This window comes from Cydia splendana, chromosome 22, assembly GCF_910591565.1.
Source record: "Cydia splendana chromosome 22, ilCydSple1.2, whole genome shotgun sequence".
In the NCBI taxonomy this organism is placed as follows: Eukaryota; Metazoa; Arthropoda; class Insecta; order Lepidoptera; family Tortricidae; genus Cydia; species Cydia splendana.
Window position 1 is genome coordinate 2807161 of NC_085981.1, and position 26261 is coordinate 2833421.

At 39.2% G+C, this 26261-nt stretch overlaps 1 protein-coding gene across 1 annotated transcript in view; it reads right to left on the reverse strand.

The window, feature by feature from the left end:
- The window catches only part of LOC134801440 (apolipophorins), a 44405-nt gene extending 22956 nt beyond the window's left edge, over positions 1–21449 (reverse strand). Inside the window, exons 1-23 of the mRNA XM_063774000.1 lie at positions 21271–21449; positions 12646–12672; positions 12149–12345; positions 11583–11747; positions 10902–11051; positions 10314–10738; positions 9795–9960; positions 9260–9442; positions 8675–8827; positions 8199–8346; positions 7646–7766; positions 7209–7371; positions 6548–6742; positions 4338–5789; positions 4121–4250; positions 3579–3954; positions 2928–3308; positions 2518–2683; positions 1851–2075; positions 1334–1515; positions 903–1017; positions 424–580; positions 78–247 (exon numbers count right to left, since the gene is read on the reverse strand). Of these exons, the coding sequence (XP_063630070.1) occupies positions 78–247; positions 424–580; positions 903–1017; positions 1334–1515; positions 1851–2075; positions 2518–2683; positions 2928–3308; positions 3579–3954; positions 4121–4250; positions 4338–5789; positions 6548–6742; positions 7209–7371; positions 7646–7766; positions 8199–8346; positions 8675–8827; positions 9260–9442; positions 9795–9960; positions 10314–10738; positions 10902–11051; positions 11583–11747; positions 12149–12345; positions 12646–12672; positions 21271–21349 (5526 nt within the window). The 5' untranslated portion in view covers positions 21350–21449. The remainder of the gene's footprint in view (positions 1–77; positions 248–423; positions 581–902; positions 1018–1333; positions 1516–1850; positions 2076–2517; positions 2684–2927; positions 3309–3578; positions 3955–4120; positions 4251–4337; positions 5790–6547; positions 6743–7208; positions 7372–7645; positions 7767–8198; positions 8347–8674; positions 8828–9259; positions 9443–9794; positions 9961–10313; positions 10739–10901; positions 11052–11582; positions 11748–12148; positions 12346–12645; positions 12673–21270) is intronic.
- Between the last annotated feature and the right edge of the window lie 4812 nt (positions 21450–26261).

Consider the following 26261-nt stretch of genomic DNA (forward strand, 5'->3'; position numbering starts at 1 on the left):
TATTTACATCAAGTCAGTAAGTTGACGTTCAAACTTAAATCAACTACGAGTATATCTTTCGTTAATAAGATATGTACCTTTGAGTTGATGCTAAGTTCCAGTTTCTTGAGCTGGTCGTTCTGAGGAGTGTTAGCCCTGATCTTGACAGCGTATTCCTTCTGAGCAGCTGATGCGTCCACCGCGATGTTGGCGGTCTTGCCCTTTCCGTATACTGCCTTCACTTCCGCGCTTCCGGTCTTCTTCTCGCCTATACAACAAAATATATTTTTAAGAATATTAAAAAAAAAAGAAAACAATTTGAAACTGGGTGTATCCTTATGGTGGTCATCTCTTAGCCCAAGATTTAACATAACAAGGTTTATTTGAACTTACCTTAAGGACTCAAAACTAACTAACTACTCTTTATGAATTTTAAACATTTACCTTCCAAATCAGCCTTGTAGTTGAAGTCCAGGCTCAAAGGATCGACATGGGGCACCAAGACCTTGACTTTGGTGAAACCGTTCTTAGGTCCAACCTTGCCGTTAGCGTCGAATTTGTACACATCAGCGTTCACTTGGACCGACTGGACTGAAGAGTACTGTTGAAAAAAGTGACAGTTAGAAATTAAATGCGACTTACAAATATTTAAGGGGATTTTCAATAGGTTTTCTTTTGTATGTTAATAAAGTTCCAGGCAAAGTTATGATACGAGGAGAAGTAATTCTTTATCCAAACAATGGATCCAGATGTCACTTGGGAGGTTGCGGGTCACTTCTAGATGATATTAGTTCAGGGCCGAGATACGGTTTATCTACTTGAAGACTAACTTAGCAGTGAGCGATAAGGGAGTGCAATAATGATGATTAGAAACGACTAAAGCTATCAATGATGAATTCTGTAAATGTTAAAGAGGTACTTACTTCGAGGTACACACTCTTGCTCTGAGGTACAAGCCACAGCCAGTTGGAAACGATCTTGATGTCGTGCGCCTTCTCGAATGGCAGACGGAAGCTGACGGTGCTCTCGTCGAGGTATCTAGAAGAAATACTTAAATTTAAATATGTCTATTACGTTAGTTATCTTAGTCGTTAGTACGTCTATTTATTACTGGATATATTTGAGGATTCTGGGCAGATAAGTAAGCACATAGACGCAGACTAGATATAAAGCCCTCAGAGCAGTTATAAGAAATCTAAGAATTTAAAACGTTACAACTCTGTGCATGCTGATTGCTGGTTATTGCAGTGTCATTGAAAAACTGTGTTTAAGCGTGTCAGCAATTATGACCGTGAGGCGGGTCAATGTTCGAAATTCCTTCTGGGTCTTTCTTTACGTAATAATTTGGACTTACTTCTTATCGCCTTCTCCGGTGACCTGAAGTTCAAATTTGCCGTCCAAATCGAAACCGATATCGTTGCCGTAGCTACCCTTGAGTCTGTAGTTGTCAGAGCCCTCCAAGGAGTCAGGGTTGGTGTAGTCGATGCTGCCAGACAGCGAAGCGGGGTGGGGGATCAGGTTGCCGTTGATGTCAGACTGAAGGAGAAACAAAAATGTTTTAACCGTTTCTAGGGCACGCTTAGATATTATACGGCAAAAGACGTGTAACATCATCTTTTTGTATTTTTTCTAATGGAGAATTTTTAGGACTTATAGGGGGATGGAGTTTTAATCGTGTATTTTTATTTTAATCTAGACTTTATACTTATTTTATTTCGTGTGCGGCGTTATATCGTGAATCATTACTGGCGGTCAAATTATTAAATGAGCCGTTAGAAGAACTAAATTAGTTAAGTATTTCAAAATACAGGTAACTCTTAAGCGTCTCTGGACCGTAAACGAAATTTATGAGAAGTTTTAGCAATAAGTACCTTAAGTTCAAGCTTGCCCTTGTCACCAGACAATTGGTTCTTAATGAAGAACGTGTTCTTCAGCTGCTTTCCGTCCTTGAGAGACAGACCAAGCTCGCCTTCGTAGTGGTAGACGTCCTTCTTGAAGTTGCAGTTGTTCAGTTTGGACTTGTAGCTGATTTCGGACGCTGCGCCACCACGCTTGACTGCGTCAGCGAGAATGATTTCAGCGTGGCCGTTGTACACCTGAACAAAAAGCAATTAATTTAAATTAATTTGAAATTTATTATCATCTTCATCAACAGTCTACTCATTGGTGTTATCATACAGCGAATAGTATTATTCCACTGTGTGTAGGAATTTTCTAAAGTAACTTTTACTTTATGTGGAAATGACAACTGGATGGAGATTGCTAAGAACTAGGACGGATAGAAACCAATAGGAAAAACCTTTTATCAGCAGTGTTAAGGCAGACGGAAACATGGTCGCCCTAAATTTACTTGGCGCCGTTCTGTGGAGCAAGAGTTGAGTGTATTGGGGATGGGGTGGGAAGAGGTGACCCCAGTTTCCCAGGACCGGAGTCAGTGGAAGATTATGATTCGAGCCCTACAGCCCAGCGGGGGGTAACAGTATGAAAAGAAGAAAAATTTAAGGCAGCCATTACACATGTTTTCGGTGGTATACTTACATCATCCTTGAAAGTGATGTCACGGTCGAGTTTCAAGCTAAGCAGTCTCTCTGTAGGCAGGACGATCTCAATCAGCGCCGCGGTCTTGCCAGCAGCCTGGGCGTTGATGTCGTTGTTCACGTTCACGTTCAGTTCGGTCCTCTTGCCAGCGTAGTCCAGCTTGTTCCTAGAAAAATAATAATTTTATAGGTACTGACTTCTAAAAGAAAAGAGGTTCTCGAATTCGGCCAAATGTATGTCGCCTACTATGTTATTTCTAAACAGATTTGGAATCTTCTTTTGTAAATCTTCTACAGCTTTTGAAAATTCAGCAATTTCTTTAATTTTTCATAAAACAAGACCTCAAAATGATGATTTAAGACAACTCCTTTGTTTCACTCTTTAAACAAATTTTCACTTGTTATACTTACTTGGAGTCAACAAGCTTCTCAGTGGTCTTCGTCTTGGTTGAGAACGAAACCTTATCCTTGTTGTCCTTCTCGAAGTTCAAGAACACATCAACATCAGCGTTGTATACCGGGTTCTTCACTTGGAACTTCACATCAGCCTTAATCTTGCGTCCAACATTCTTGAAGTCAACCAAAACGGCTCCGTTACCCTTGCCGTCGGCGTCGGTGACAGCGTATTGACCGTTAGCGCTGATGGTGTCTTTGATGATAAGCTTGAGTTCTCCTTTGGAGTTGGCTCCCTTGATGACTTTGAGAAGCCAGTCAAGGATGGCACCCTTTGAATAGGCAATCTTGGCGTGGGATGAGTATAAGTTGTTGTTGTCGATTACTCCGAGGTCGAATCTGTAAAAATACGGAATCATTAACAACTATTTTAATTTCATTCTTTCAATTAATGTTCTAGATGTAAAAGCTCTGCGTAATGGTAAGTTGTTTGGTTGCTACTCAAAAATTGTCTGGAAGCGAGACCGCTTGTTCGCTATTTTTAATAATCTCATTTTCTGTCAGGTAACTAACTACGATCCTACTTGACTTATACCTAATAATAGATATCTCTGTTTTTTTCGCAATTATTCTCGTGACACAAAATATTTATCAGTTTAGTTTACTCACGTTATGTCTTCATTCTTGCCGCCGCCAGCAATCTTCAAATGACCAACGGCTCCAAGATGCACGTCATTAGGCTTATTCTTGTGAGTGACAACTCCAGAAAGCTCGTATTTGCCAATGTTCTTGACAGCAATGTAGTTCTCCAAGTTGGACTTGTCAGCGGAGACGATGTCACGCTTAGCGAAGACCTCAATTCCATTCTTGTCAGCGTTGGCGATCAGTTTCACGCTGTAATCGCCGGGGTGCTTGATCTGAGTTCTGGCTTCTAGTTCGAATTCGGCCTTCTTGTCGATGTACTGGCCTTCGATGACAATGTCGACCTTCTTGGGGTCAACTTCACCGTCGAATTTGACCTTGATGGGCAAAGCGTGGACCTCGACTGTAAAAAAAAGAAGAAACTTGTACCGGGTATATACATACATATATTCGACATAATAAAAAACATTCAGGCGAATTGAAGTCGGCTGAAAATGAACACCGCCATCGCCATGAAAATGTTTATAATATGCTGTTTATAATATCGTAGCGCATGCGTGTATGCTTACATTTGTTCTTCGTGATAAGGCTGAACTCCGAAGGCTTGGTGTGGTGCTTCAAGAGCTGGTTGAAGGTCACGCGGTTGCGCTGGTCGCGCAGGTCTCCACCATACAACAGGTCAAGGTCGTTATGGATCACCTGAAAGTTAAAAAGTCATGTTGTTAAAACACTGAAGGAAAAATTTAATAATATTGAGTAAAATGTGATGTGAGAATATTAACTTACCGATTCACTCCATTCAGTGTGTCCGCTAGCCTTGAAGTTGACGTAAGCGTTCAAAGTGTTCTGGAATTCGAGTTTGAAGTCGTGGCCCTTCAATGAGCCGCCCAATATCACGTTGTGCTCTCCCTTCTTCGCCTTCAGATCGATTTCGCAGCTGTTAGGCTCATGAACGTAGTGTCCGGTGATATCGAGAACCTCATTGCTAGGCAAGCTAATCTTAATGCCTTCAAGCGTGTATTTCGATTTAGGTCCGTTAACCTCTCTGACCAATTGTCCGTCAACCTTCAAAGATTGCTTGCCCTTACCACCAGGCAATTCGTATTCGGCAACGGGCTTGAATACGCTGCGTTGCTCGTTACCTTGAACGTTGAAGCCGGCACGGGCGTAGTATTGGTCGTTGTCCAAGTTGGCTTTGACAAGCAGGACATATTCGCTGGGCTTGGTGAAGATCGAAACTTGACCGCCAGCCTTCTTAATGGGAGAGTCCAGAGCCAGTTTGATGGTCTTTTCTTGTTGATTGTTGACAAGCTCTCCAGTTACCTGAGCGCGACGGTTCTTGCCACCTTCAGCCTCGAAAAGCAGCTCAAAGCTGCGGCGCTCAGGATTGTCACCGCGCACGATACCCTTGATGTGGTAACCGCGGAGGTCGTTCTTCTCGACGACAATTTTGACCTTGGATGCTCCAGTCAAAGGATAACGGGCAAGGAACTTGGAAATCGAGTTTTGTGCCTCCGGACCAGAAACAGTAAAAGGCACGGAAACCTCTCCGCAAAAAGTGAGGCCGATGAGGCCAGACAGCTGATCGAAGCATCCACTGTAGTCTTTCCTGTCGGCGTCGATCTTGATCGGGATATGTTTCTCTTGCTGTCCCTTCTCAGCAGTGTAGTAAACTAAGTCATTGGAGGCGGTCAGGATCTCCTGTTTGTCAATTGGCAGGGCGAATTGCAGGTCGATACCGTGTCCGTTCTCGAGGACTTTAGCTATGAGGTGTCCACCAGTAGATGAATGCAGGTTGGTGATGACTTTAAGACCAGTAGCGACGGCATCAGCGTCGACAAGGAACAGTCCAGAGATTTCGATATCAGTGCTGGGTACGAGCTTAATGTCGATTTTAGCGTTTTCGGGGTTGCGGAGGATTTGGCGGATATCAACGTTGGTAGCGATATCGATACGAGCAGTGGCGGCACCGATGAGGTCGAGTTTCAGAGGAAGACCGGTGGAGGTAGGGTAGACGAGCTCTGCATCCAAGAAGAGAGCGTTGGCATGGATTTCCTTTTGGAAGTGCTTGACTTTGTTGATGCCATCGCTGAGCGAGTGGACTATTTGGTCGAGAACGTGGTTGAAGTCGAAGCCCTTGTCGTCGCCAAGGGAGAGGAAGACGGCGTCGGTTCCGAATAGTTTGACATAGATATCCAGGTCCAACTCGTTGTGGTAAGAGGTAGATTCAGCCTTTACCTGTGAACAATACATGTTTTTAAGGTAATGAATATGGGTTAATCTACTTATTTCTTCTTTAACTGAATTTCTCAAACCTTTTTTAGGCTTGTATTAGAAAGAAATTAATAATACTTTTTTTTAGAGTATATGAGTAGGTATAGTTGGTCAAGCAAATCTTGTCAGTAGAAAAAGGCTGCAAATTTAAAAATTGTAGGCGCGAAGGGTTTTCGCCCCATAGAAAATTTGAATTTCGCGCCTTTTTCTACTGACAAGATTTGCTTGACCAAGTATACTAACGTTTGTAATAATAATCAAGATACTTATATCAGAAGTGTGGAAATACAAAAATGTGTTTAAATGTAAAAAATTACTCGGAAGTCGGAATTAAGTATCTATCGAGGCTTATCGATTTCACTGGTGACCGAAGAGCTGGCAGCTTTCTCGCTCAACGTATTAGCTTCGCAATACAGCGGGGAAATGCTGCCAGCGTCCTCGGCACCATGCCAAAGGGGCCCAATTTCTTAGACGTATTTTAATTTTATTTTATTTTATTTTATTTAGTACTTATTAGTTTTAGTTTTAATTTAGTTTTATTTTATAGATAAGTTAGTTTATTTTATTTTTAATGTTTGTATCTACCTTATAAATAAACCTTATAATAATAAATCAATGGTAGGTAACTAATGTAATTTCATTAGTATCTATTGCATTTATAGCATGATAACCAATACTTAAAGCATCGTTCACAGACCAAGAATATTCTTAAAGCCACTTACGCGGTTGTCAAAGCTGTCGATCTCAGTCTTGATGGAGCGGCGTCCACGCACACCATGGTTGACCTTGTCCTCAGCTTCCTTGAACCTCTTCTTCAGGTCGTCGTAGAGGGACTGCGGGTCCTCGGTGCGGAGGAAGCTGCGGGGGCCGAGGAAGTGCTCCACCACGCGGTCCAGGTTGCCTTGACGACCACCGAGCTGAAGAGGAAAGGGTCTTATAAAAGGACTTGAAAGATGATATAAGTATACACAAAAAATCTAAATCAAAAACATGATCCAATCCAACGACCAATTTGTCGATGAATTACTTAGAGTTGGTCTTAACTAACTTTGCACAGACTTCAGAACAAAGTGAGGAGTGTCATTATATATGTCATATTTTCATAAATAAATTACATTAATGATGACATTGACACACTTTATCATTGCAAGTGGTGCGACCCCCAGGCCCTACAAAATAAAGTCAATTATCTCCTTTTTAATTCTAATTTGAAAGCTTAGAGCATATTTAGTAACTAGTAACGTCCCCTCCCGCGCAAAAATCGGCAGACTGTTTTGTACAGAAAATGACATCCATGACGTCTCCAGTTACTAAATGCTCTAAGTTTGAAAGACACATTAAGTATTGTGGTCTGTAATGTTTTTTGATTATTATAATAGTTACCTCGAGCAGGTTGAAGTTGTGTCCGAAGACCTCGGTGGTTAGGTTCAAGCTTGCGGAGCGGGGTAAGAAAGAGTTCTGCGAGTAGATCACGCTCTGCTCAACGTTGCCACCGACGCCCAGAGCGTCGATGTTGTAGGAGGCTTCACGGTAGAAGGAGTATTTCCTGTTGGAGAGACAATTTGTGGATAAGTTGGGAATAAGGTAATTAAAGGAAACCCAATCAACATTAAAAATGGTCGAAGACTGAGGAAGGCTTTAGAAAAAAGAAGTAGGCAAAGAAAAGAGAGTACCTAAGGTTTTTAAAATCCTTTATTCCCGCTATATGTACATAGAACAGACAAAAATAATAAAAGTAAAGTTAAATATCGTGAAAGAAGTAAAAATACTTTCAACAAATACTGTACAAACCTAAATAAAGAAACAGCATAATGAGTTACCTGTCGTCAACGTTGAAGCGGTTGGGAGTGCGGATCTGGCCGTAGTGCTCGCGGGCGTGGCGCTTGTCGGGGTTAGCCGACGCACGGATGTGTCGCAGGCTGGTCGTAATGTAGCGACCGACTACAAATGGAATGTCAATATATAATGGCATTTAGTAAAACTTCTCTTTTACACTTCTATGGTCTTAGCAAAGAAACGAGATAAAGCAATAGGTACATTGTCATATTTCTTATCAATGATAAAGCTTGAATGTTAACAATATCAGGAGAAAAAAGAGACGCTGTACCTAACATTAAGTCAGTTATATTATTGGCTTATCATTCGGTGGTTTCGCCTATTCTGTGTTATCGCTTCCTTACATGGCGACCGTTACAGGATATTTGAAATTAATAATCATACTGTTCTATTCAACGAGTTAATGTAAAATAGTCTAATCTCATAACAAATGTGTAGACCAAGGACTACTGATAAAGTTTATTGCACTTTGTACTTTTTATCATTCCGAAAAAGGGTTTTTTGCTTCTGACTATAAAGTAGAGACTGATGACATACCTTGGTGAACAGGCTCGTTGTCCAAAAGCTTCTTGATTTCGGAGGCCGACTTGCCGCAGGGGCACTCGATGACGGCCTGGTAAGCCTTGATACGGATCTCGGAGTCCAGCTGGGTGTTCTTCAGCAGGTCCAATGCGGTTTTCTTGATCTGAGGAGCAAAGGGGGATTAAAAACTTTGCTTTTTGCGTTTGGGTTATCTTTTAATTTGAATTGAATATTGAATATTTATCTATCCCTCTATTGGACCAAATAAATATTTTCATGTAACCTGAACCCTATGGTTTGGTGTGTCATTAATTAGATAGGTCTTCTAAAACGAATAAGGGTCTTCATGAACCATTTCTTGATAAAGTGCAAAAGGATAAAAATGATGATGTGACAGATATACAGATGGACAGAGTCGCAACATAAGGGTCCCTTTTTACATTTTTGGTTCAGAAACCTAACAAGAAGACTATAAAGTAGTTAGTTCTTACCTTAGCAGAGCAAGGATCAGCCTGGAAAGCCTCAAGCGCGGCAGCCTTAACCCTGTTCTTGACGGTGGGATCAACCGCGCAGTGCACAATCTTGTCGATAAGGACATCTTCCAAGTGTCTGATGTTGCGGATACCCTTCAGGACGGCTACGATCTGTGGAAATGAGGATAGGTTAGAACAGCGCTAATTATGAGTGTAATACGAGTATAATAATTGCAACTGGCTAAAGTTTTGACTTTATAAATCAAAACAATAATATGCGATATTGTTCAACACTTGTTGGTCTTCATCGTGCTCCATCATGGAGATTTTCTGCTAGCGCGATGAAGACCTTTGGGCTGAGCATGGCGCAGAGGTAGTTTAATTAGAGGTAGAGGTAGGTTGAATATCTCTTACTGCTTTTTTAACTAAATTATTTTCTGCTAGGATTTGTTAGTCAGTGAAGAAGTCAGGTCAAGATCTCAACAAACGTTCGTAGACCGAACGTTGAAAACCAGCAGTGGGAGTATTTCGGTTGTAATGATTAAAATGTTTCAGATGAAGCATATATTTGTAAGTAAAACAATATAACATGACATGACTTACAGTGTCCTCCTCAAGTTTGCTCTTCGCCTTGCAGCCACCGAGCTTGGCAGCCAGCTTGGTGCTCAGCGCAATGATGCCCTCGTTCTTCTTGTGGTGGCATTCATGGCTGCGGCAGTAGTAACCAGCCAGAGCGCCGACTCCGAGGTATGTGTCCTTGGGGATATTTGGGAGGTCCAGGAGGGACTGTGGAAGAAAGTAGAGACAATATAGATAAATTAATTCGATTAGACAAAATCGGATACATACTGAGGATCAGTCTCTCCATCGGATAAAGAAATTCAGATCTTTCGATGTTCGATTTAGGCTGCTCTCTGGCATGAACGACATTTTTTTCATTCGCTAAAGAAGCTTCAAAACTTTTTATCAGATTTCGATTTAAGTGTGGGTTTTTTGTACAACAGTAATCTCAAGACCATGGGGTTTTTAGTCTACCAACTTCAATCCTTTCCTATTACTTTCAGTGCACCTACTCATTATTAGGAGTCATGCAATAACAAATTCTAATCAAAATCTAAAGAAAACTATAGGTACTTACAGTAGCAGCCTTCAGCGCCTCATTGTTGACGTGCTGCGCGTTGCCAAGAGACAGGAACACGATCTGCTGCTCCAGGGCATCTAGCTCCTTCTGCTTGAGGATCTGGATGGAGGCCTCGATGCTGTTGCCGGTGCCGGTGCGGAGGAGACCGTCGATGAACACGCGCCTGGGGAAAGGTGATTGGTGAAACAGAGTACTATTCCGAAGAATCTAAGAGGCGAAAATGTCTGGAAAGTAATATTGAATCAAAACAAAATTGGTTGAGAATACTATGATTTGTTCAAATGGAGATAAATCTCAATAAGAGAGAATTGGTTTGAATAATTTTACGTTTTTTTTAAACGACTGTGATAAGGAAGGTCAAAGGAAAACTTAAGGGGATCGAGACTGGATAATGAAGGCTAAATAATGTAGATTCTAATATGTGTCTGGTTACTCTGGTTAAGGTGGAGTCTTATAAAGTATTTCCTAGTGTCATTCGATAGTTAAAAAACAGTTCAGGCTACGGACGCTACTTACTTTTCCAAGCTGTTGCCTTTGACTGCGTTGAAGATTTTGACCAGGTCATCCTTGCTGGTAGGCTTCAAAATTCTGACGAGCTGAGCGAAGTTGCCAGCAGACTTAGAGCTGGCTTCAGTTCCACAAGTCTTCGCGGTTTCCTTGACCTGAGCCAAAGCGGCTTGGTAGTTGCTCTGTTCCGAAACAACACCGTGGGGGTTCTCGAAGATAATGGTGCGGACTTGAGTGAAGGCACCAGCGTCGGCTCCCGCTGACTTGCCAGTCAGGGTCAGTTTGGTGTGGACCTTGGAGCGGGCACCGTTCTCGCCGACGGAGAAGGGGCGGTACAGGTATTCCTCGGTGGCTGAGACTTTCTCGGGGACTCCGTTATTGACCTTGGATTCTACGTTGAGGATGGATTGGAGCACTTGGGTGTCGGCGATTTGCTAAGTGAGAAAAAAGTTTGGTTACAATAGTGAAATATACATAAACTTCGTCTCAACGACATTTGTGCTTAATATTCTGAGGTTAAATCGAAAATGACCTTCAAAAAGGTACAATCAATTTTAGCGATTTTATCTTCCTTGAAATTCGAAGATTTGAACTTACAGCATTGTCACTAGCGATGGCATACACCGGGTTGTTCTGTCCCTGCTCGCGATGCGTGCAGCGGGAGAGGTCACGAGTCCTGTGTACCAACACAGCGCCACCTTCTTGAGAGGATGAAGCGTCGGTGGGGCAAGCGCCGAATACGTCAACCTGGGAAAAATGGACATTGAATATGAGGCTGCAGTAGAGTTCAAAAAACGGTAGGGATTTTGACTAGAGTCAGACCAAGAAAAGTCTGCAGCGGATTTGATAGCCCACGCAGTGTACCTAAGTGTTATTTATACGTCATAATTTCATAGAAGTTTGACGTTTAAAATAACGCGTGCACTGCGTGGGCTATCAAATCCGCTGCAGAGTTTTCTAGGTCTGACTCTATAAGTCTGTGAGCAGCAAGCTTTTGGCCGTCATTGTTTAAAAAGTTCTAGTCGTGACTTTAAATCTCATGTTGGTTATCCAACCTATCAATAAGTTTATGGAACTCGAGAGACTGCGGGTCACTCCCGTTACTCCCGTACAACAGTAGCTATTAAGGAGAGGAATAAATGCTGGTAATTAAAACAGCAGCAACACAACAGCTCGATCTCGATCTGATGTTGAAGGCTCTCAAAATTGTGGGTCGCTCCTGGCTTAAACTGCCTATTCAAAGAAATGATTGGACAAGATGATAATGATTTCATTTACCTGGCTAGAAGACTTCTGTTCGGTTTGCAGCAGTGAGATGATGGCCCTCTTAATGTTAAGGGAACGGCGGGTGTCGCCCTCCTCAGCGCAGATCTCTGCGCCGACACGGCCATCCTGCAGCGTGAAGCGCACTGGCTTCTCGAGTCCAGGAGGCTTGTTGTATTTCTGAGGACAATGGGAAAATATGTTAGATCGTTCAAGTTTATAGAACAAGTCTCTAGAATTGATACTGTGAAAGTATTTCTAGTGTCGTGGTACAGTAGGGATTTATCCAGATTGCCATAATTTTAGCTCTTAGTATGCATTATGTAAATATCGTCCCGGAATGTAACTATATTATAGAACTTATTTTAGCAAAAGAGCAATCAACAAAAAAACTATTTTGCATCCTTGAAAACAAAGATTTTGATAACCTTGTACTTAAATGTGTGCGGTACATCCACCAGCAAAAAAACATTAAGTATTTTCTTCTTCATTCGATATCTAGATTTTATAATAGTTAGTAAATTGGTTAAGTTTGAGATTTGGTAATTATGCCGAGAAATTAATATTTTCCTATATCTTACCTTGCCATCAGGCCCAGAGATCACCAAGTTTTGAACTCGCAGCACATGAGCGCAGTTACCCAAGGCAGCCACGGAGACTTGCCCCAAGAGCTTGACGCTGGTCTCCTGCTTGTCGGCGCCGGTCAGGTAGATGGAGACGGTGCCTTCCACGCCGTAGTTGTACTTGTGGCCGTTGAGGAACGTTGGGCCGGAGGGGGCTGAGGATTTTAATGGTGATTTAGTAAATGAGAATAAGAAAATTAACTAATCATGAGCAGAAAAATTCGAATTCCGGTTCGAATTATTTCAAACAAAACGAATAAGAAAAGAAAGTAAGGAATGCGAGAAAAATAAAAAAAAACACCGACAAATTACTGTTAAAAAGAACAAGACGAGTTAGTCAAGTACAAAACTTTACGATAGAGTAAAACTATATAGGTAAGATAGAATATGGTATTGGTAATAAGACAAATAATATTTTTAAAAGAAATATAAATGTAGATAGTAAGTATACTTACATCCTTGGCACCCAACATTGCACTTATCTGTAAAGAAAATAATAACGAAATAAATAAACATGCAAGTAACACTTGAACACTAATTACTAATGATTTAATGAGTTAATTACTACCACAAGCAGCGTCCAATAATGACAGCATAAATTGTCTTGTTATCAGTCAATTTATGCCAGTAATTAGTTATTTGTAACAAATCATGATAACAACAGAGTTATTAATGACATTGACAAAGCTTTCTTTATCTAATGAATGCACTGACAATAAAATAAAATAACTGAAATATTTTTAAGATTCAGGAAATTAAAGTAGGTATCTCAATATCTATTGAAAATTACGTAAATGAAAGTGTGTAGATTAATGAAAAGCAAAAAGTCTTTGATTATAGATTATAGAAGAGATGTAAAGAGTAAGGATAAGTCGGATTCTCGATTTTGATAGCTGCCGTATATGGCCATTATACGGCGTCATATACTTATTTACCGTACCGTGCCGCCGGTACCGTAAAATGGGGTGAGTTGGGAGAAATTTGACTTTCAAACCTTAATAAAATTTTATTTTTACTTGTGAAAACTGAATTGTGTATATAATAAGTGGTTCGGACGTTTGTATTTTAGTTTGTATTTTATTTTGGGTAGTTCCATTTTATAACTTTGACGATAAAGAGGAAAACCCACCTCACCCCGTAGTGTCTCGTATTTGGGGTGAGAGGGTTTTTCATACAAAGGTGATTTTGGAAGATTGTTGGATCGTTTTTTTTTTATTATGAATATTACTATAGCTCCATTTTAAATTGGAATACATTATTTTTGTAGCAGTAGCCTTAAAAACCCACCTCACCCCCCTCTCAGTCCTTCTCTCCCCATTCATAACCCATAGCTCCCCGCGAAACGAATGATGTAATGAATGATCAAACGTCAATTTTTTCGTCAATTAGCACATGGAAAAATTTCGGAATCTTCTCATATGTTTGCAATGGGAATTAAGATTTTCCAATTACGGAAAGAAAGTTTCCTTGGTTTCCTGTAAAATTTTCCATTTTATTCTATTTAAATGGTTGAGAACTTTTTGAATTAATAAAAAACATGGAACAATAACTCCTGAAAACATTTCCAAGAAAAATATCTTATCAAGTTATCATATTTGCGTTCTATTGTGATTACGTGAGGTCAAGTTGTTGACGGATGTAAGGGGGTCACTAGGGTCACTGGGGTCACTGAGGTCAGTGTTATCGATGAATCAGTACATCGGGATGTTCCTAGCCTCGATCTAGAGCTTAATGACACTTGCGATAGCAGCTGTAGTTAAGATAGGGGTGGCAATAAGGATATTAGTAAATTTGTTTATTCCTGTATTTATCTGTTCTAGATATTTCTTGGTTTTCAAACAACGCTAAGCTTGTGAGCGGAAATTTAAATATAATACATTTTTGATTAGTAGGACTAAAGGGTAACGGATTTTTTCTTTGCTGTGGTGTGGTAAATTAAAACATAAATCAAAGATACGTGTGGTTTTTGATGCATCTATCTATCGATGCAGTAAAGTAAGATATTGTAGTTCATGAGGCTAGGAAAACACCATTAGATGTTGGTCTATATTGGGCTGATAAAATTTGACATTGAATGTTATATTTAGTATGTATTAATCACGATTAGATAAGGAAGCTCTATCCAAAATAACTGAAAGTATAATGGGATAGTAATGTTATTCAAGTATTTTCGGGTAAACATGAATGAAAATCTCAAATCAGTGAAATGATACATAGGTATATATTATTTTTTTACCGTCAATAGCAGTAGTAGCTAAGCGGGCGAGTTGTTCAAAATGATCTGAACACAACTTCGTTGTTTGTACAGATCATTTTGAATAACCTGCCCGCTAAGCTATTTCCGCTGCTGAATGTAAGTGAAGCTGTTTGCCTACAGAATAATCTTGGATACAATTATCCCAAACAGGACGCAACGATCACTCATAAACGGTCATAGTCATCAATTGATCCCAACCAAATTTTTTGACCTTTATCTTCTCTGTCATAGAGTCGATATTCCTTAAAAATCTTCGCAGTTGTAACTTTTTCATTGGATCAATGACAAACGGGCAGATAGATCGATGTTTAACATCCGTTGTGTAGTCCGAATGATCTAGCGTAGCCATTAAAATACACATTACATACACATACACAGGTTTGACATAATACCTTGACTGGAAGAAGACAAACAAAATGGGATGTTCTTGTTTGGTTCATAGCAGAACCACTTACACTTATAAATAACACTTTATGAACTAACTGGTCAGGTATACATTGTGTATACCCTTTACAAACCTTAAAATTCCCAGAAAGCACGTTGCCTGTGATAAGGACAATATAAAGCAATCACCCTCTTCTGTCAAATACGATGTAGAAAAAGATAAAAGGATTTGACCTTTAATCTAAAGGATAAAATAAATACCACCATCTTAATCGTGTATTGTAACTTGTGGTATTTTAAGCATTCAATTCAATACGTGGTATTAATAAAAAACGCAAACGAACTACAATTGAATATCTGGGCCTTACACAAATATGGTTTCATTTGTTTTGGTAAATGTTCAAAATGATGATCTAGATCTTCCTATATTTTCTATCGAAAAATACTCCAGTTATATGTAAGAAATCCGCAACACGGGTTAGGCTACAAATGCAAATCAGCAACATGCTTCGTCCCAAACATACCAAGGATGATATCTGCAACTGACTTCGTCATTATATAATCTACATATTCATACATAATTATGATCTACATATTGTACATTAAAATTTCTTCGGGACCAACGAGCAATATAAGTCAGAGTTAGAAATCAAGCTCCACTATCGGACAAAATACCTTTTGTTTTGCTCTGTCTGCATATGCATCACTTATCTTGAATCAAAAGAGCCAAGATGCTTGTAAAATTTAATGTCCATCCATAACTGACAAAAATTAGGTTTAATGACAAAATGACAGTGAAGGAAACAAGCTTCCTCGGTCACCTTATCGGTTCCTTCAGATCTGTAAATGTCTAAATTAAATAATGGGATTACTTTCTCTGTCGAGGCACTGGATTTCTGTACAGTCCGCGTCAGTTATTTGTTGTCTGGTATTGTTAAGACACATTTTCTAAAGACATCTGACAATTATTTTCATCATAGGGATGATGTACTGACATCAATCTGGGGGCCGTTATAGAAGTAAAGGTTGACCTGAGGCTAATATTTTTGGTATTGTAGTTAAATATAAAATATTACAAACAAACGACAATCAAAGTCGTCATACTCTTTTAAATATAAATACATACTTAATTAAAAGTTCGACTCCAGCCCTGAAGTTCAAAATTAAGCCAGCAATCCATGTGGTTATTTTAATTTTTTGCGTCCGAACCTCCGATAAACGTTTTTCAAGTTTTGGACATCTCTAATTGGTATTTTACTTTTCGCCTCTTGATCGAAATGAAATTACAATCGGTATATTGTATCAAAATTGTATACTTATGACAATATTGTATGGTAACTGTACAGTCATAGCAATTATTCTATTTGTCGATCAGTGCCCTGACTGCGACTGGGGGCCGACCCCTTCCCATGTGATCTGACTTTAATTCACTAAACATTTCGACTGTGAATAAATTGATATCAACATCAGTCGCAACTGTACGTATTTGGAGGTTACACTGATGCTGGTTTGAATGCGGTGTGGTTGATGAGGATTGTGAATAGTTTGGGCCTTGAAGTGGTAAACAAATATATAAGCTCTGATTGACTGGCAGAGATTACTGTAGTAACAAGACTACAAACTGATTTAGAACAATTAAATGGAATATTGACAAGAACTTAATGATACTCGTAATTGATGAGGTACCTAATTATCTAAAAAATAACAAAATTTCAAGTAGTTTTTGCAGTTTAGCCGTGTGGGAAACAAGCGACAACAAGAACTGTCTGCCTGATGTTACCATCAGCTGCGGAAGTTTACGCTTTCCGTAGCAAACATATATCCCTTCGAGTGGCATTGTCCTCCTCGAGGTCTCTACGGTAAGTGGCGGAGGCCGCGAGACGGACAGACATAACAAGCCGGTTGAGTGGCGCAGCCATTTTGGAAAAATATACGTCAAGTGGCGGGGCCTCAACGGGTGATCATCGCGAATTTGGCGCGTGTTAGAAATATGACCGTTTGCCAAAAAAAATCTATGAATGATATATACAAACTATATATCACTGAATTCAGCATAAAATTGGTTATTTGATTGTATACCAATGAATTCTATTCTATTTATGTGAATTATGCTAGACTTGTTCTAATCTCATATTACCAATTTTTTCCTACTTTCATGTAAAAATACGTATAATTACGAAATAAAACAATTGATTGTAGAAAAAGCAGTCTTTATGACAAAACAATACATTTAACACGATTCACACAGTTTATTTCACTTTTTATCAGTGCGTATTCCGTTTGAATGTTCGCGGCTCGACGACAGTCGGCGCGTAATGGGCGAGGTGGGGCAGGAACATCACGTTATTTCTAACAAACTTTGTTTTACGCGGGAATTCGACCGTTAGGGAATACCATCCTTGTTTATTGACGAATGCATCTTGCAAGAGTGAGCAAGCAAGGCGTAGTTTTAACGGTTTTATTTTAGGCGCGAAATGCAGCGACGCACAGATGCCGCGAGACGGTCTCTGCCAATTACGGGCTTGTTATGACCGAACCTTCTCGCGGCCTCTGCCACTTAGAGGCATATTTAAAAAAATGGCGGCGCCATTTCTCCTACCGTTCCACCGGAGGTGCTGCCACCCGAAGGGATATGTAGATGATTGGAGACATTGATGCCTCATTTTTGATATAATTTAAAAAAAGTGCTGATAAAATACTAATTAACTTGCACTTTGTCTACAATTTACATATTGCGAAAGCGCCATTTGTCAAATCTAGCAAAGGCATTATTTCTACGGACGCAGATAAAGAAATTGATAAGAACATAGAAAATGAATAAAGATAAACATTTACAAGATACTTAATATTATTTTGTTCAAACTGTAAAATTTGTTCCGATCGTGGGAAATAGGTACTACTCTACTCCTAAAGATGGGCTCCCGTGGCTCCCGATAAGTTAAAAATATATTAGTTATTACTTACAGTTATTGAATACTCAAGTTTAATCTTTATTACTATTGCTTTAATTTTCTAATTTAACTTTATCAGCCCCAATGACGAAAGTGCAAAGATCACTTACTTATCTACCGGCCTTGGAAGTAGGAGACTATTAATACGCCAAAAACAATGGAGTGTGATAAGCGGGTCGGAGGGCAAAACTATCTGTTTTTCGTTGTTTATCATGTACCGGTCATTGTCAAGGCAAGGCAATATTGAGAATATTAAACAAGAGAATATAGCGATTAGCCACGATTGGTCATTTATGAGAAATAAGAGTTGCTAGTATTAATTTACAAGAAGCCTCGAATAGGAATATATTATTATGGAAGTAAAGTAAGTCATACTAAATGTCCAAAATTAGGTATATAATATATGATCACGATGATCTGATATTAGCCCGGGAAGTAGTGTCATAAGGTGCAAATTTTGGTATCGGATGAATTCACTTAGCACAGATGTAATATACGTAAAGCTAAGCTAATTGAGCCCGATAGACATCCGCCACCCCCTGGCAGGTAGGCAGGGGGGGCAGTTAAAGTAATTTGTAATGGATTCAAGCTTTCAACTCCTTTTTAACGCCGTTAAAGTATGAATTTTTAAAAACGCTGAAGTCACTTTTCTTGTATTCTAATAATATGCGCATATAAAAAGTTTCAAGTCCCACACTCGAAAATAATTTTGATCTCCATACAAATTTTCAACCCCTATTTCGCCACCTTAGGGGATGAATTTTCAAAAACGCTGAAATTAGTTTTCTTGTATTTCAATAATATATCTTTTAACGAAGTTTGAAATTCCTAGCTTAAAATAAAACATGAACCCCATACAACCTTTCATCCCCTTTTTAACCCCCTTAGGGGTTACATTTTTCAAAATCGCTTCTTATCTCTTGTACACATTATAAATGTAGCCTGGTGTGCATATTTCAACTTTCTAGCATTTGTAGTTTCGGCTGATAATAGTAATAGTTGAATAACAAAAATTGCAAACCGATTTTGATTAGTTCGGCAATATTTTTATTTTTTTCTATTAAACTGTACATTAAGTGTCTCAATAATGAATTCCTCATCCCGAATTTATCTGGAAATGATACCAAACTCGAGGTGGTAGGTAAATAGAAGCCGATATGCGGCGTGTAACTTTGGATGCCCCCCTGCCTACCCACCAGGGGGTGGCGGATGGCTACCGGGCTGGATTGACTTAGCTTTACGTATACTACATCTGTGCCAAGTGAATTCATCCGATACCAAAATTTGCACGTCCCATACATTGGGTGACACTACTTCCCTCACTATATGAAGGATTACTGAGAGACAGGCTTTTAAAAGGATAAAAATTTGAAGATTTGAAAACCTTGTTTTAAAATATCATTGTCAGTTTGATAGTCAACAAGGATCAATTTATAAGAAACAACTAATTTTGACGTGTTATTTTACCTTAGGTAAGGAAAAGGTAAGCTTGATCCTAATCGAGCATTAGAGTTATACGTTTTCTGTATTCGATTAAGTATGGCACGGAAATTTCTTTTAAGTCTGTTAGTATGTTTTTCTATAAATGTACTTTCCTGCTTGAAGCTCAGTTATGTTTTTAGGCTTAGGAGAAAGAATTTTCTTCAGTATAACATGTGAAATAGTATAAAAAAAAATATCTTTTATAGTAGCATGCTTTTTAAGTCTTCTTGAGTATGCGTTGTCAAATCCATTAAGATCTTTAACTTGAGAAAGGTTAACAAGATATAATATATTATAACTATAAGTGGAAAATTATACGGAATTATCAATGTCAACATTGTTCATTGTACACTGTGTGGTCTTTATACCTATGTGTTACATTAACGAGCACCTATAGTGATAAGACAGTGATAAGGGGTCAAAGTGTATCCGATGTTATTGCAATGAGTTATCATGTTGGCAACAGAAGCCGTTAATGAGTAAAAGCTTCAGTTCTTCAAAGAGTGAGTGATCAGGGTTCTAAAGGTGACATCTAGAGCAGATAACATAATAGCTTGCTATCAGATAGATAGTATGCTTGATTAGCAGATACGTGGTAAAAAAGCTAACAAAAATCAGTTATCAGAAGCTGTAAAATATATATTTTTGACGTCTATAAAACAAAAGAAAGATAAGACAAAGAAGAATATATGTACTTCAAGGTGGCCACTGACGAGCCTTCCAACAGTCCAAATAGCGTGGCTGCACTCCAAAATCGGTCCGTGAATGTCAAAAACGTACAATATTTAATATTAGGATGCCGTCCATTTGGATGAATCCATTGTAACGGCATCCATTTGGAAGGCTCGTCAGTGGCCTGCGAATTCTACACCGAATTTACCTATAATAGTCTCAGAAACTATCGGTTACAGTAAGGTATGTAATCATTATTGTAAATTTGTTACAGAAGTTTTCAAAGAATGTTAGGAAACTTTTAGGACAAAGACATTTTTAAAGTCATTTTACTATATTTGGCTTACAAATCTCATAAATGGTAAACACAGAGACAGATAATCGCAACTTTAGGTGTCTAAGAAAGCACGTTTATTTAAATTTTCAAGTAGAATAGTTAAGCTTTTAAACCAAAATCCAAAATTTTAAGCAATTTTGAATTTAGATGCGTCTTTATTACGGACTTATCTGCCGACAATGTGAGCTTTTCAAAGTTTTGAAACTTCTGGTACCTAAACAAATTAAACAATTTAAAAACCATATTTTTCCTAACAGTTGTTAGGAATTTCTGTAAATTACAAGATTGAATAATCATAACATAACATTTTGGATGAAGTAAACTTATTGATATGCCTTTACGGCTCGTCGTAAAAGTCAAGGTTTTAAGTACATTGCGATAAAACTATTGTTTTGGTTAGTTCACTAGATTCTTAAGTACCTAAATATAAATAATGCTAGAAAAATGTTTTGATAGGAAAAAAATAGAGCTTTAAAATGAAAACCGTATAGAGTTACGTTTGGTTTGTATAGCATGTGATGTTAATTGGGTATTTATTTAGATAGTAAGTAAATTTAATCCTAAGGGGATCCCTTTGAATAGCACCTTTTTTATCTACATCTAAATAAAATATAAATAGTGAAATTTAAACTCTAGATCTTTATTTATAGTATGACTTATGAACGCATTTATTAAATGAAATAACGAATTGTTTTAGAACAATGATTAGTAAGCATGAAATGAAAAATTATATACTCAATTATTGGCACTAGAACTAATATCTCTAAAATAAGCGATATCAAAACAATTTATTTATACATTGTGAGTGCCAATAACTGAGGTACCAAATCGTCAGATGACAACCGAAAGTCAGTAATTACTACCGCAAATTCAGAGCCATAGTGAACCGTACTAGTAACAAAACAAGGTTTATTTTTGTTTCATTAATTTTAATCCTTTAGTGAGTTTTGTTGTCACCTGACTAAATATTATTATAAACAATAAAAAAAACACTCACCATCAGTGTACGCAGGTTTCCATAAAACGGAAACTACTAAAAGAACACAAAAAATGTTCCAACTTAAACTAGGCCCCATTTTGGCGGGGTTTTTGTAACACTAGAATTAAATTAAATCAGTCGGCAGTCCTTATACTAGCAATACTTGTTGCCTCTACCTCGGCCGAAAGGTAAATGCGATGTGTCGCGGCGCGCACCCCCTTTTATAGACGCGGGGGGTCGCAACCTCGGCCAATCAGGAGTCGAGTAAGCAAACAAAATCTAATTGTCACTTTTATGTAATTGCTCGAGGGTGTTACTCTGTTAGGTAATCAGTAACGCCTATATTGCCCACTGTTGGGCATCTTCTTTTCAATCTTTCTCGTGTATAATACCCGCCCCGACTTCGCACGGGTTACACAAAACCTTAAACGATTATATACCTAAACCTTCCTCAATAATTGCTCTATTGATAGGTGAAAACACTAGTAATAGGGTCCCGTTTTTACCCTTTGGGTACGGAAATCCAAAAATGAATGTACGTAATGATAACTCGGTAATCGGTAAATAGACGTCCTAATCTATTCATTTTACGGCCTGAAAGTATGGCGAATTGGAAATAATCATGTTTATTAGCGTTGACATAGTACCTATACATTTTCATTTATTTTAGACGAAAATGACATTATGCTCGCAGATAAAAATAATACAATTATATGAAATAAAAAAAAACGGATTAAATTTTTACCGTTTACCTACTTACAGGTACTTACAATGTTTGTAGGATTACTGCATAGTGCATACATTCCCTGTAAATAAATATCTTTATGACGCTGTTTTAAAAATAATCTGTCTATTATTATTTAGTAAGGTAAAAGTAGGTACTAGTGCTCGACGCTACACTAGTATTCGACATGGGCACTTTATGTCAAAGTGACAAGGATTAAATTTGAATACAGAAAGGTCTGCGCGGTTCAAATTTAACCTAATATATTACTTTGACATAAAGTGCCCATGTCGAATACTAGAGTGCAGCGTCGAGCACTAGTACTTCTACCTTATTTTGTAACTATTTATGTTTCTGGATATAAGTAGTTATTAATCTAGTATATTTAGAGTTACCTACATGTCATGAAATTTGCCATCTTATCATACTTTATTTTCTTGACAGGTTCGAAACCAATAAAAAATAATTATAGTAAACATCAACATGCAATGTCCAGACTAAAGATAAGTTGTACTTATATACCACAATGCCCTTATAATAGGTATCTTAAGTACCCGTTGTAAGTTGTAAATACCACAATATCCTTATGATAAGTGGGTCTATCTTAAGTACCCTACCCCTAGGCCTAGGCTTACGTGTGAAACAATAGCCACACAGCGTGTTATTATGACCCTAAAGCGGGCCACTCACACACCTGTTGCAGGGGCAATACCGGTCGCACGGCGGTCGGAGCAATTTTAGGCTGTTTTCTACACACTAGCCTGCCACTCAGTGTGTAAGTGATAGTCCCGCTGAACGCACGTCGACGTGAATGGCTCCTGTGTTATCAAAGCACCAAAGGATTGGTATCGCCTTGGCACTTTCTGTGCTACCGAAATGACCGCATGTCGCGGTCAAAATATTTTTTGTTTTTTTTTATCCCACATGTGGGGCCGGCCTTTATATACATCTATTATCCGTGTCCAAATTTCACGTTCTTTATTAATTGTGACAAGTGACCTCCGTTTGGTTCGGTAGTCGCCAATGAACTGACTGGAATTGGCCCAATCGTACTACACATGTAACAATCTAGCAGGGCGGTAGATACAATCTAGGGAGCTAGGAAGGTCTTGCGCCCCTGCCGCCCTGCTGCAGGCCCAATCTAAAAATTGCCCCTGCTTCTCTACACACATCACAATTATGGAGGCAATTAAGGGTCCAATTCCAATATTGCCCCTGCGGCAGGTGTGTGAGTGGCCCGCTTAAACGGAATCAGGATTACCTGATAAGATCCCGGCCGCTTGTTGTGGAAGATTCCTCATGATAGGTACCTATCTCAAGTACCCGTAGGCCTACGTGTGAAACAATAGCCACACGGCGTGTTATTTTGACCCTAAACGGAATAGGATTACCAGATAAGTTCTCGGCCGCTTGTTGTGGAAGATTCCTCATGATAGGTACCTATCTTAAATACCCGTAGGCCTAAGTGTGAAAACAATAGCCACACAGCGTGTTATTTTGACCCTAAACCGAAACAGGATTACCTGATACGTCCCCAGGATAGGGTAGATTGTTGTGGAAGATTGACGACCGGTCTGGTCTAGTGGGTAGTGACCCTGCCTGTGAAGCTGATGGTCCTGGGTTCGAATCCCGGTAACGGCATTTATTTGTGTGATGAGCACAGATATTTGTTCCTGAGTCATGGGTGTTTTCTATGTATATCTATGTATGTGGTAATCCCACAGTTCTTTTAAATAAAATTCTTCTTACCACGTGCTAATATTATAATGTCCTGCTCATTTAGAAACCAGTTCAACACACTGATAAGTATAACAAACAGTCAATTATTAGTTTAACAGTAATTAGACATACTTATTAATGGAGTTTAGCAAATAATGGAGATAAATAATACTGACCCTTGGCATTGCTGTGAAATATTATGAAACATCGTATTTCACGTTGCTTTCTTAATTTATTTCAGTATACCTGTCCAGTATTTAGAAGAAGAAGAAGAAGAAATACATTTATTTAACATCTGGGTAATAACACACAAAACAGGTTACACAAACTAATTAGATGCTAAACAGGATCCCCACTCAGCATAATGCCACGGCGAGCCATGACGCTGACGCAGTGGGTACCTGACTTAAAACTAATAATCTACACCTAAACTAAAACTAATTTAATCAAGTACTTATGAAGTTTAGTGAGTGCAGCCGCCGTGCAGGTCAGGATCTCAACTCAAATAAAACTTCAGTTCGATAGTGAACTGATATAATCTTCCAAAAGGTACTGGTTTATGCACATCTGTGGGTTTATGGCTTCTCTACACGATGGCCTAGCGCTGGACCCGAGATGGCCATGCGATGGTTGAGAGCACGCACTATAGAATCATTACCCACATGCTCACAAGCTGTTAACTACACACAGGAGAGAAAACTTGTGTGTTCATCCGAACTTTTTGGTATGTCCACAGGAAAGACCTGAACATAGTTTTGAGGTTGACCTTTATGGATGACTCACGCTAGACCGGGCCGTGCCCAAGCCGAGGCGTCCGAAATGTAATTTTCTATGACTGCTGATCGGCGATCACTTGGTACCATAGAAAACGAAGCGCCGGAAGCTCCGGCCCGGCCCCGGCCCGGTCTAGCGTGAGTCATTCTTTATTCAGTCTGTTCTCCCACGTACCTTCAAAGTGTCAACGGTTACGTTAAGTTAAAAATACTTGCAGATTGCGTGCTGCTCGATAACTGTTGTTTATTTCCAGCGTTCGTTGAACTTTGATATGGCCAAGTAGCCAGAGATACAAGATTCTAGTTTGTTGGCCTTAAAGACTAACTATTGTTCTATATAATATATCTAGAAAATTTAATAAACCTTACTTAGAAGCATTTAAATTTTATCAAGAAAAGAATAGACTTCTCCCAATCATTCATCTTATCATCATCATCATATCAGCCTTTTATCGCCAACTGCTGAGCATAGGCCTCTCTTCGAGTACGCCACTTGTCTCGGTCCTGAGCCAATCTTATCCAGAAGTGACCCGCAATCTTCCGAACGTCGTCCACCCAACGAGCCAACTGACGCCAGGCACTTCTTTCGTCTGAAAGCGGCCACCATTCCGTTAACATTTTGGCCCACCTGCCAATATGTCCCGCCCAGTTCCAATTAAGTTTGGTAATGACGTATCCGACCATAATATTATTTATTTATTTAAACTTTATTGCACTAAAGAAAACTTATCGTACAAAAGGCGGACTTAATGCCAAAAAACATTATCATTATAATGGTCTTCATCAGCAATTCCACCTTACCAAATGATGCTTTTTTTTTTTTTTTTTTTCATCATGACCTATTTGTATATTTTTTAATTACTTAATATTAAATATTTATTACCACGAAGGAAGCGGTGGTGGCCGAGTGGATATATGACGTCCGACTTTCAATCCGGAGGTCGCGGGTTCAAATCCTGGCTCGTACCAATGAGTTTTTCGGAACTTATGTACGAAATATCATTTGATATTTACCACTTGTTTTTCGGCGAAGGAAAACATCGTGAGGAAACCTGCATACATCCGCGAAGAAATACAAAGGTGTATGTGAACTTCCCAATCCGCATTGGGCCAGCGTGGGGACTATAGCTCAAGCCCTCTTGCGAGTGAGAGGAGGCCTGTGCCCAGCAGTGGGACGTATATGGGCTGAATTATTATATATTATTATAAATATTTATTATGTTCGTTCGGAATGGTGTCAATATAATACCATAAATGAATTCGGCATCCCCGATTTATATTTACTTTGCCTAGGCCCACTTGCACCATTCCACTGACCCGGGGTTAACCGGTTAAACCTGGAGTTACCATGGTTACCAGTACAATTGTTGACGTTGGGTTGACGGTTAAACCGCTTAACCCCGGGTTAGTGGGATGGTGCAAGTGGGCCCTAGTAGCTTAAATGATATAGATTTTAAGATAAAGTCTACAATTACGACTAAAGGATGACTCACGCTAGACCGGGCCGGGCACGGCCCGGACGCCTCCGTCCGACATGTCATTTTCTATGACGGCTTATCAGTGATCACGTGGTGCTTTCCATAGAAAACGAAGTGCTGGAAGCTCCGGCCAGGCCCCGGCCCGGTCTAGCGTGAGTCATCACTCATCCTTAATAAGTAGGTATGTAATATCATAATAAAGTAATAAGTATTCGGACTTATTTTTTGGGTAACCTACTCCATTGGGAACAAATGTGTGATTTTACATTGACTTGTGTTTACAATTGTGGTATTTTCCTTCATTAAGTGGAAACC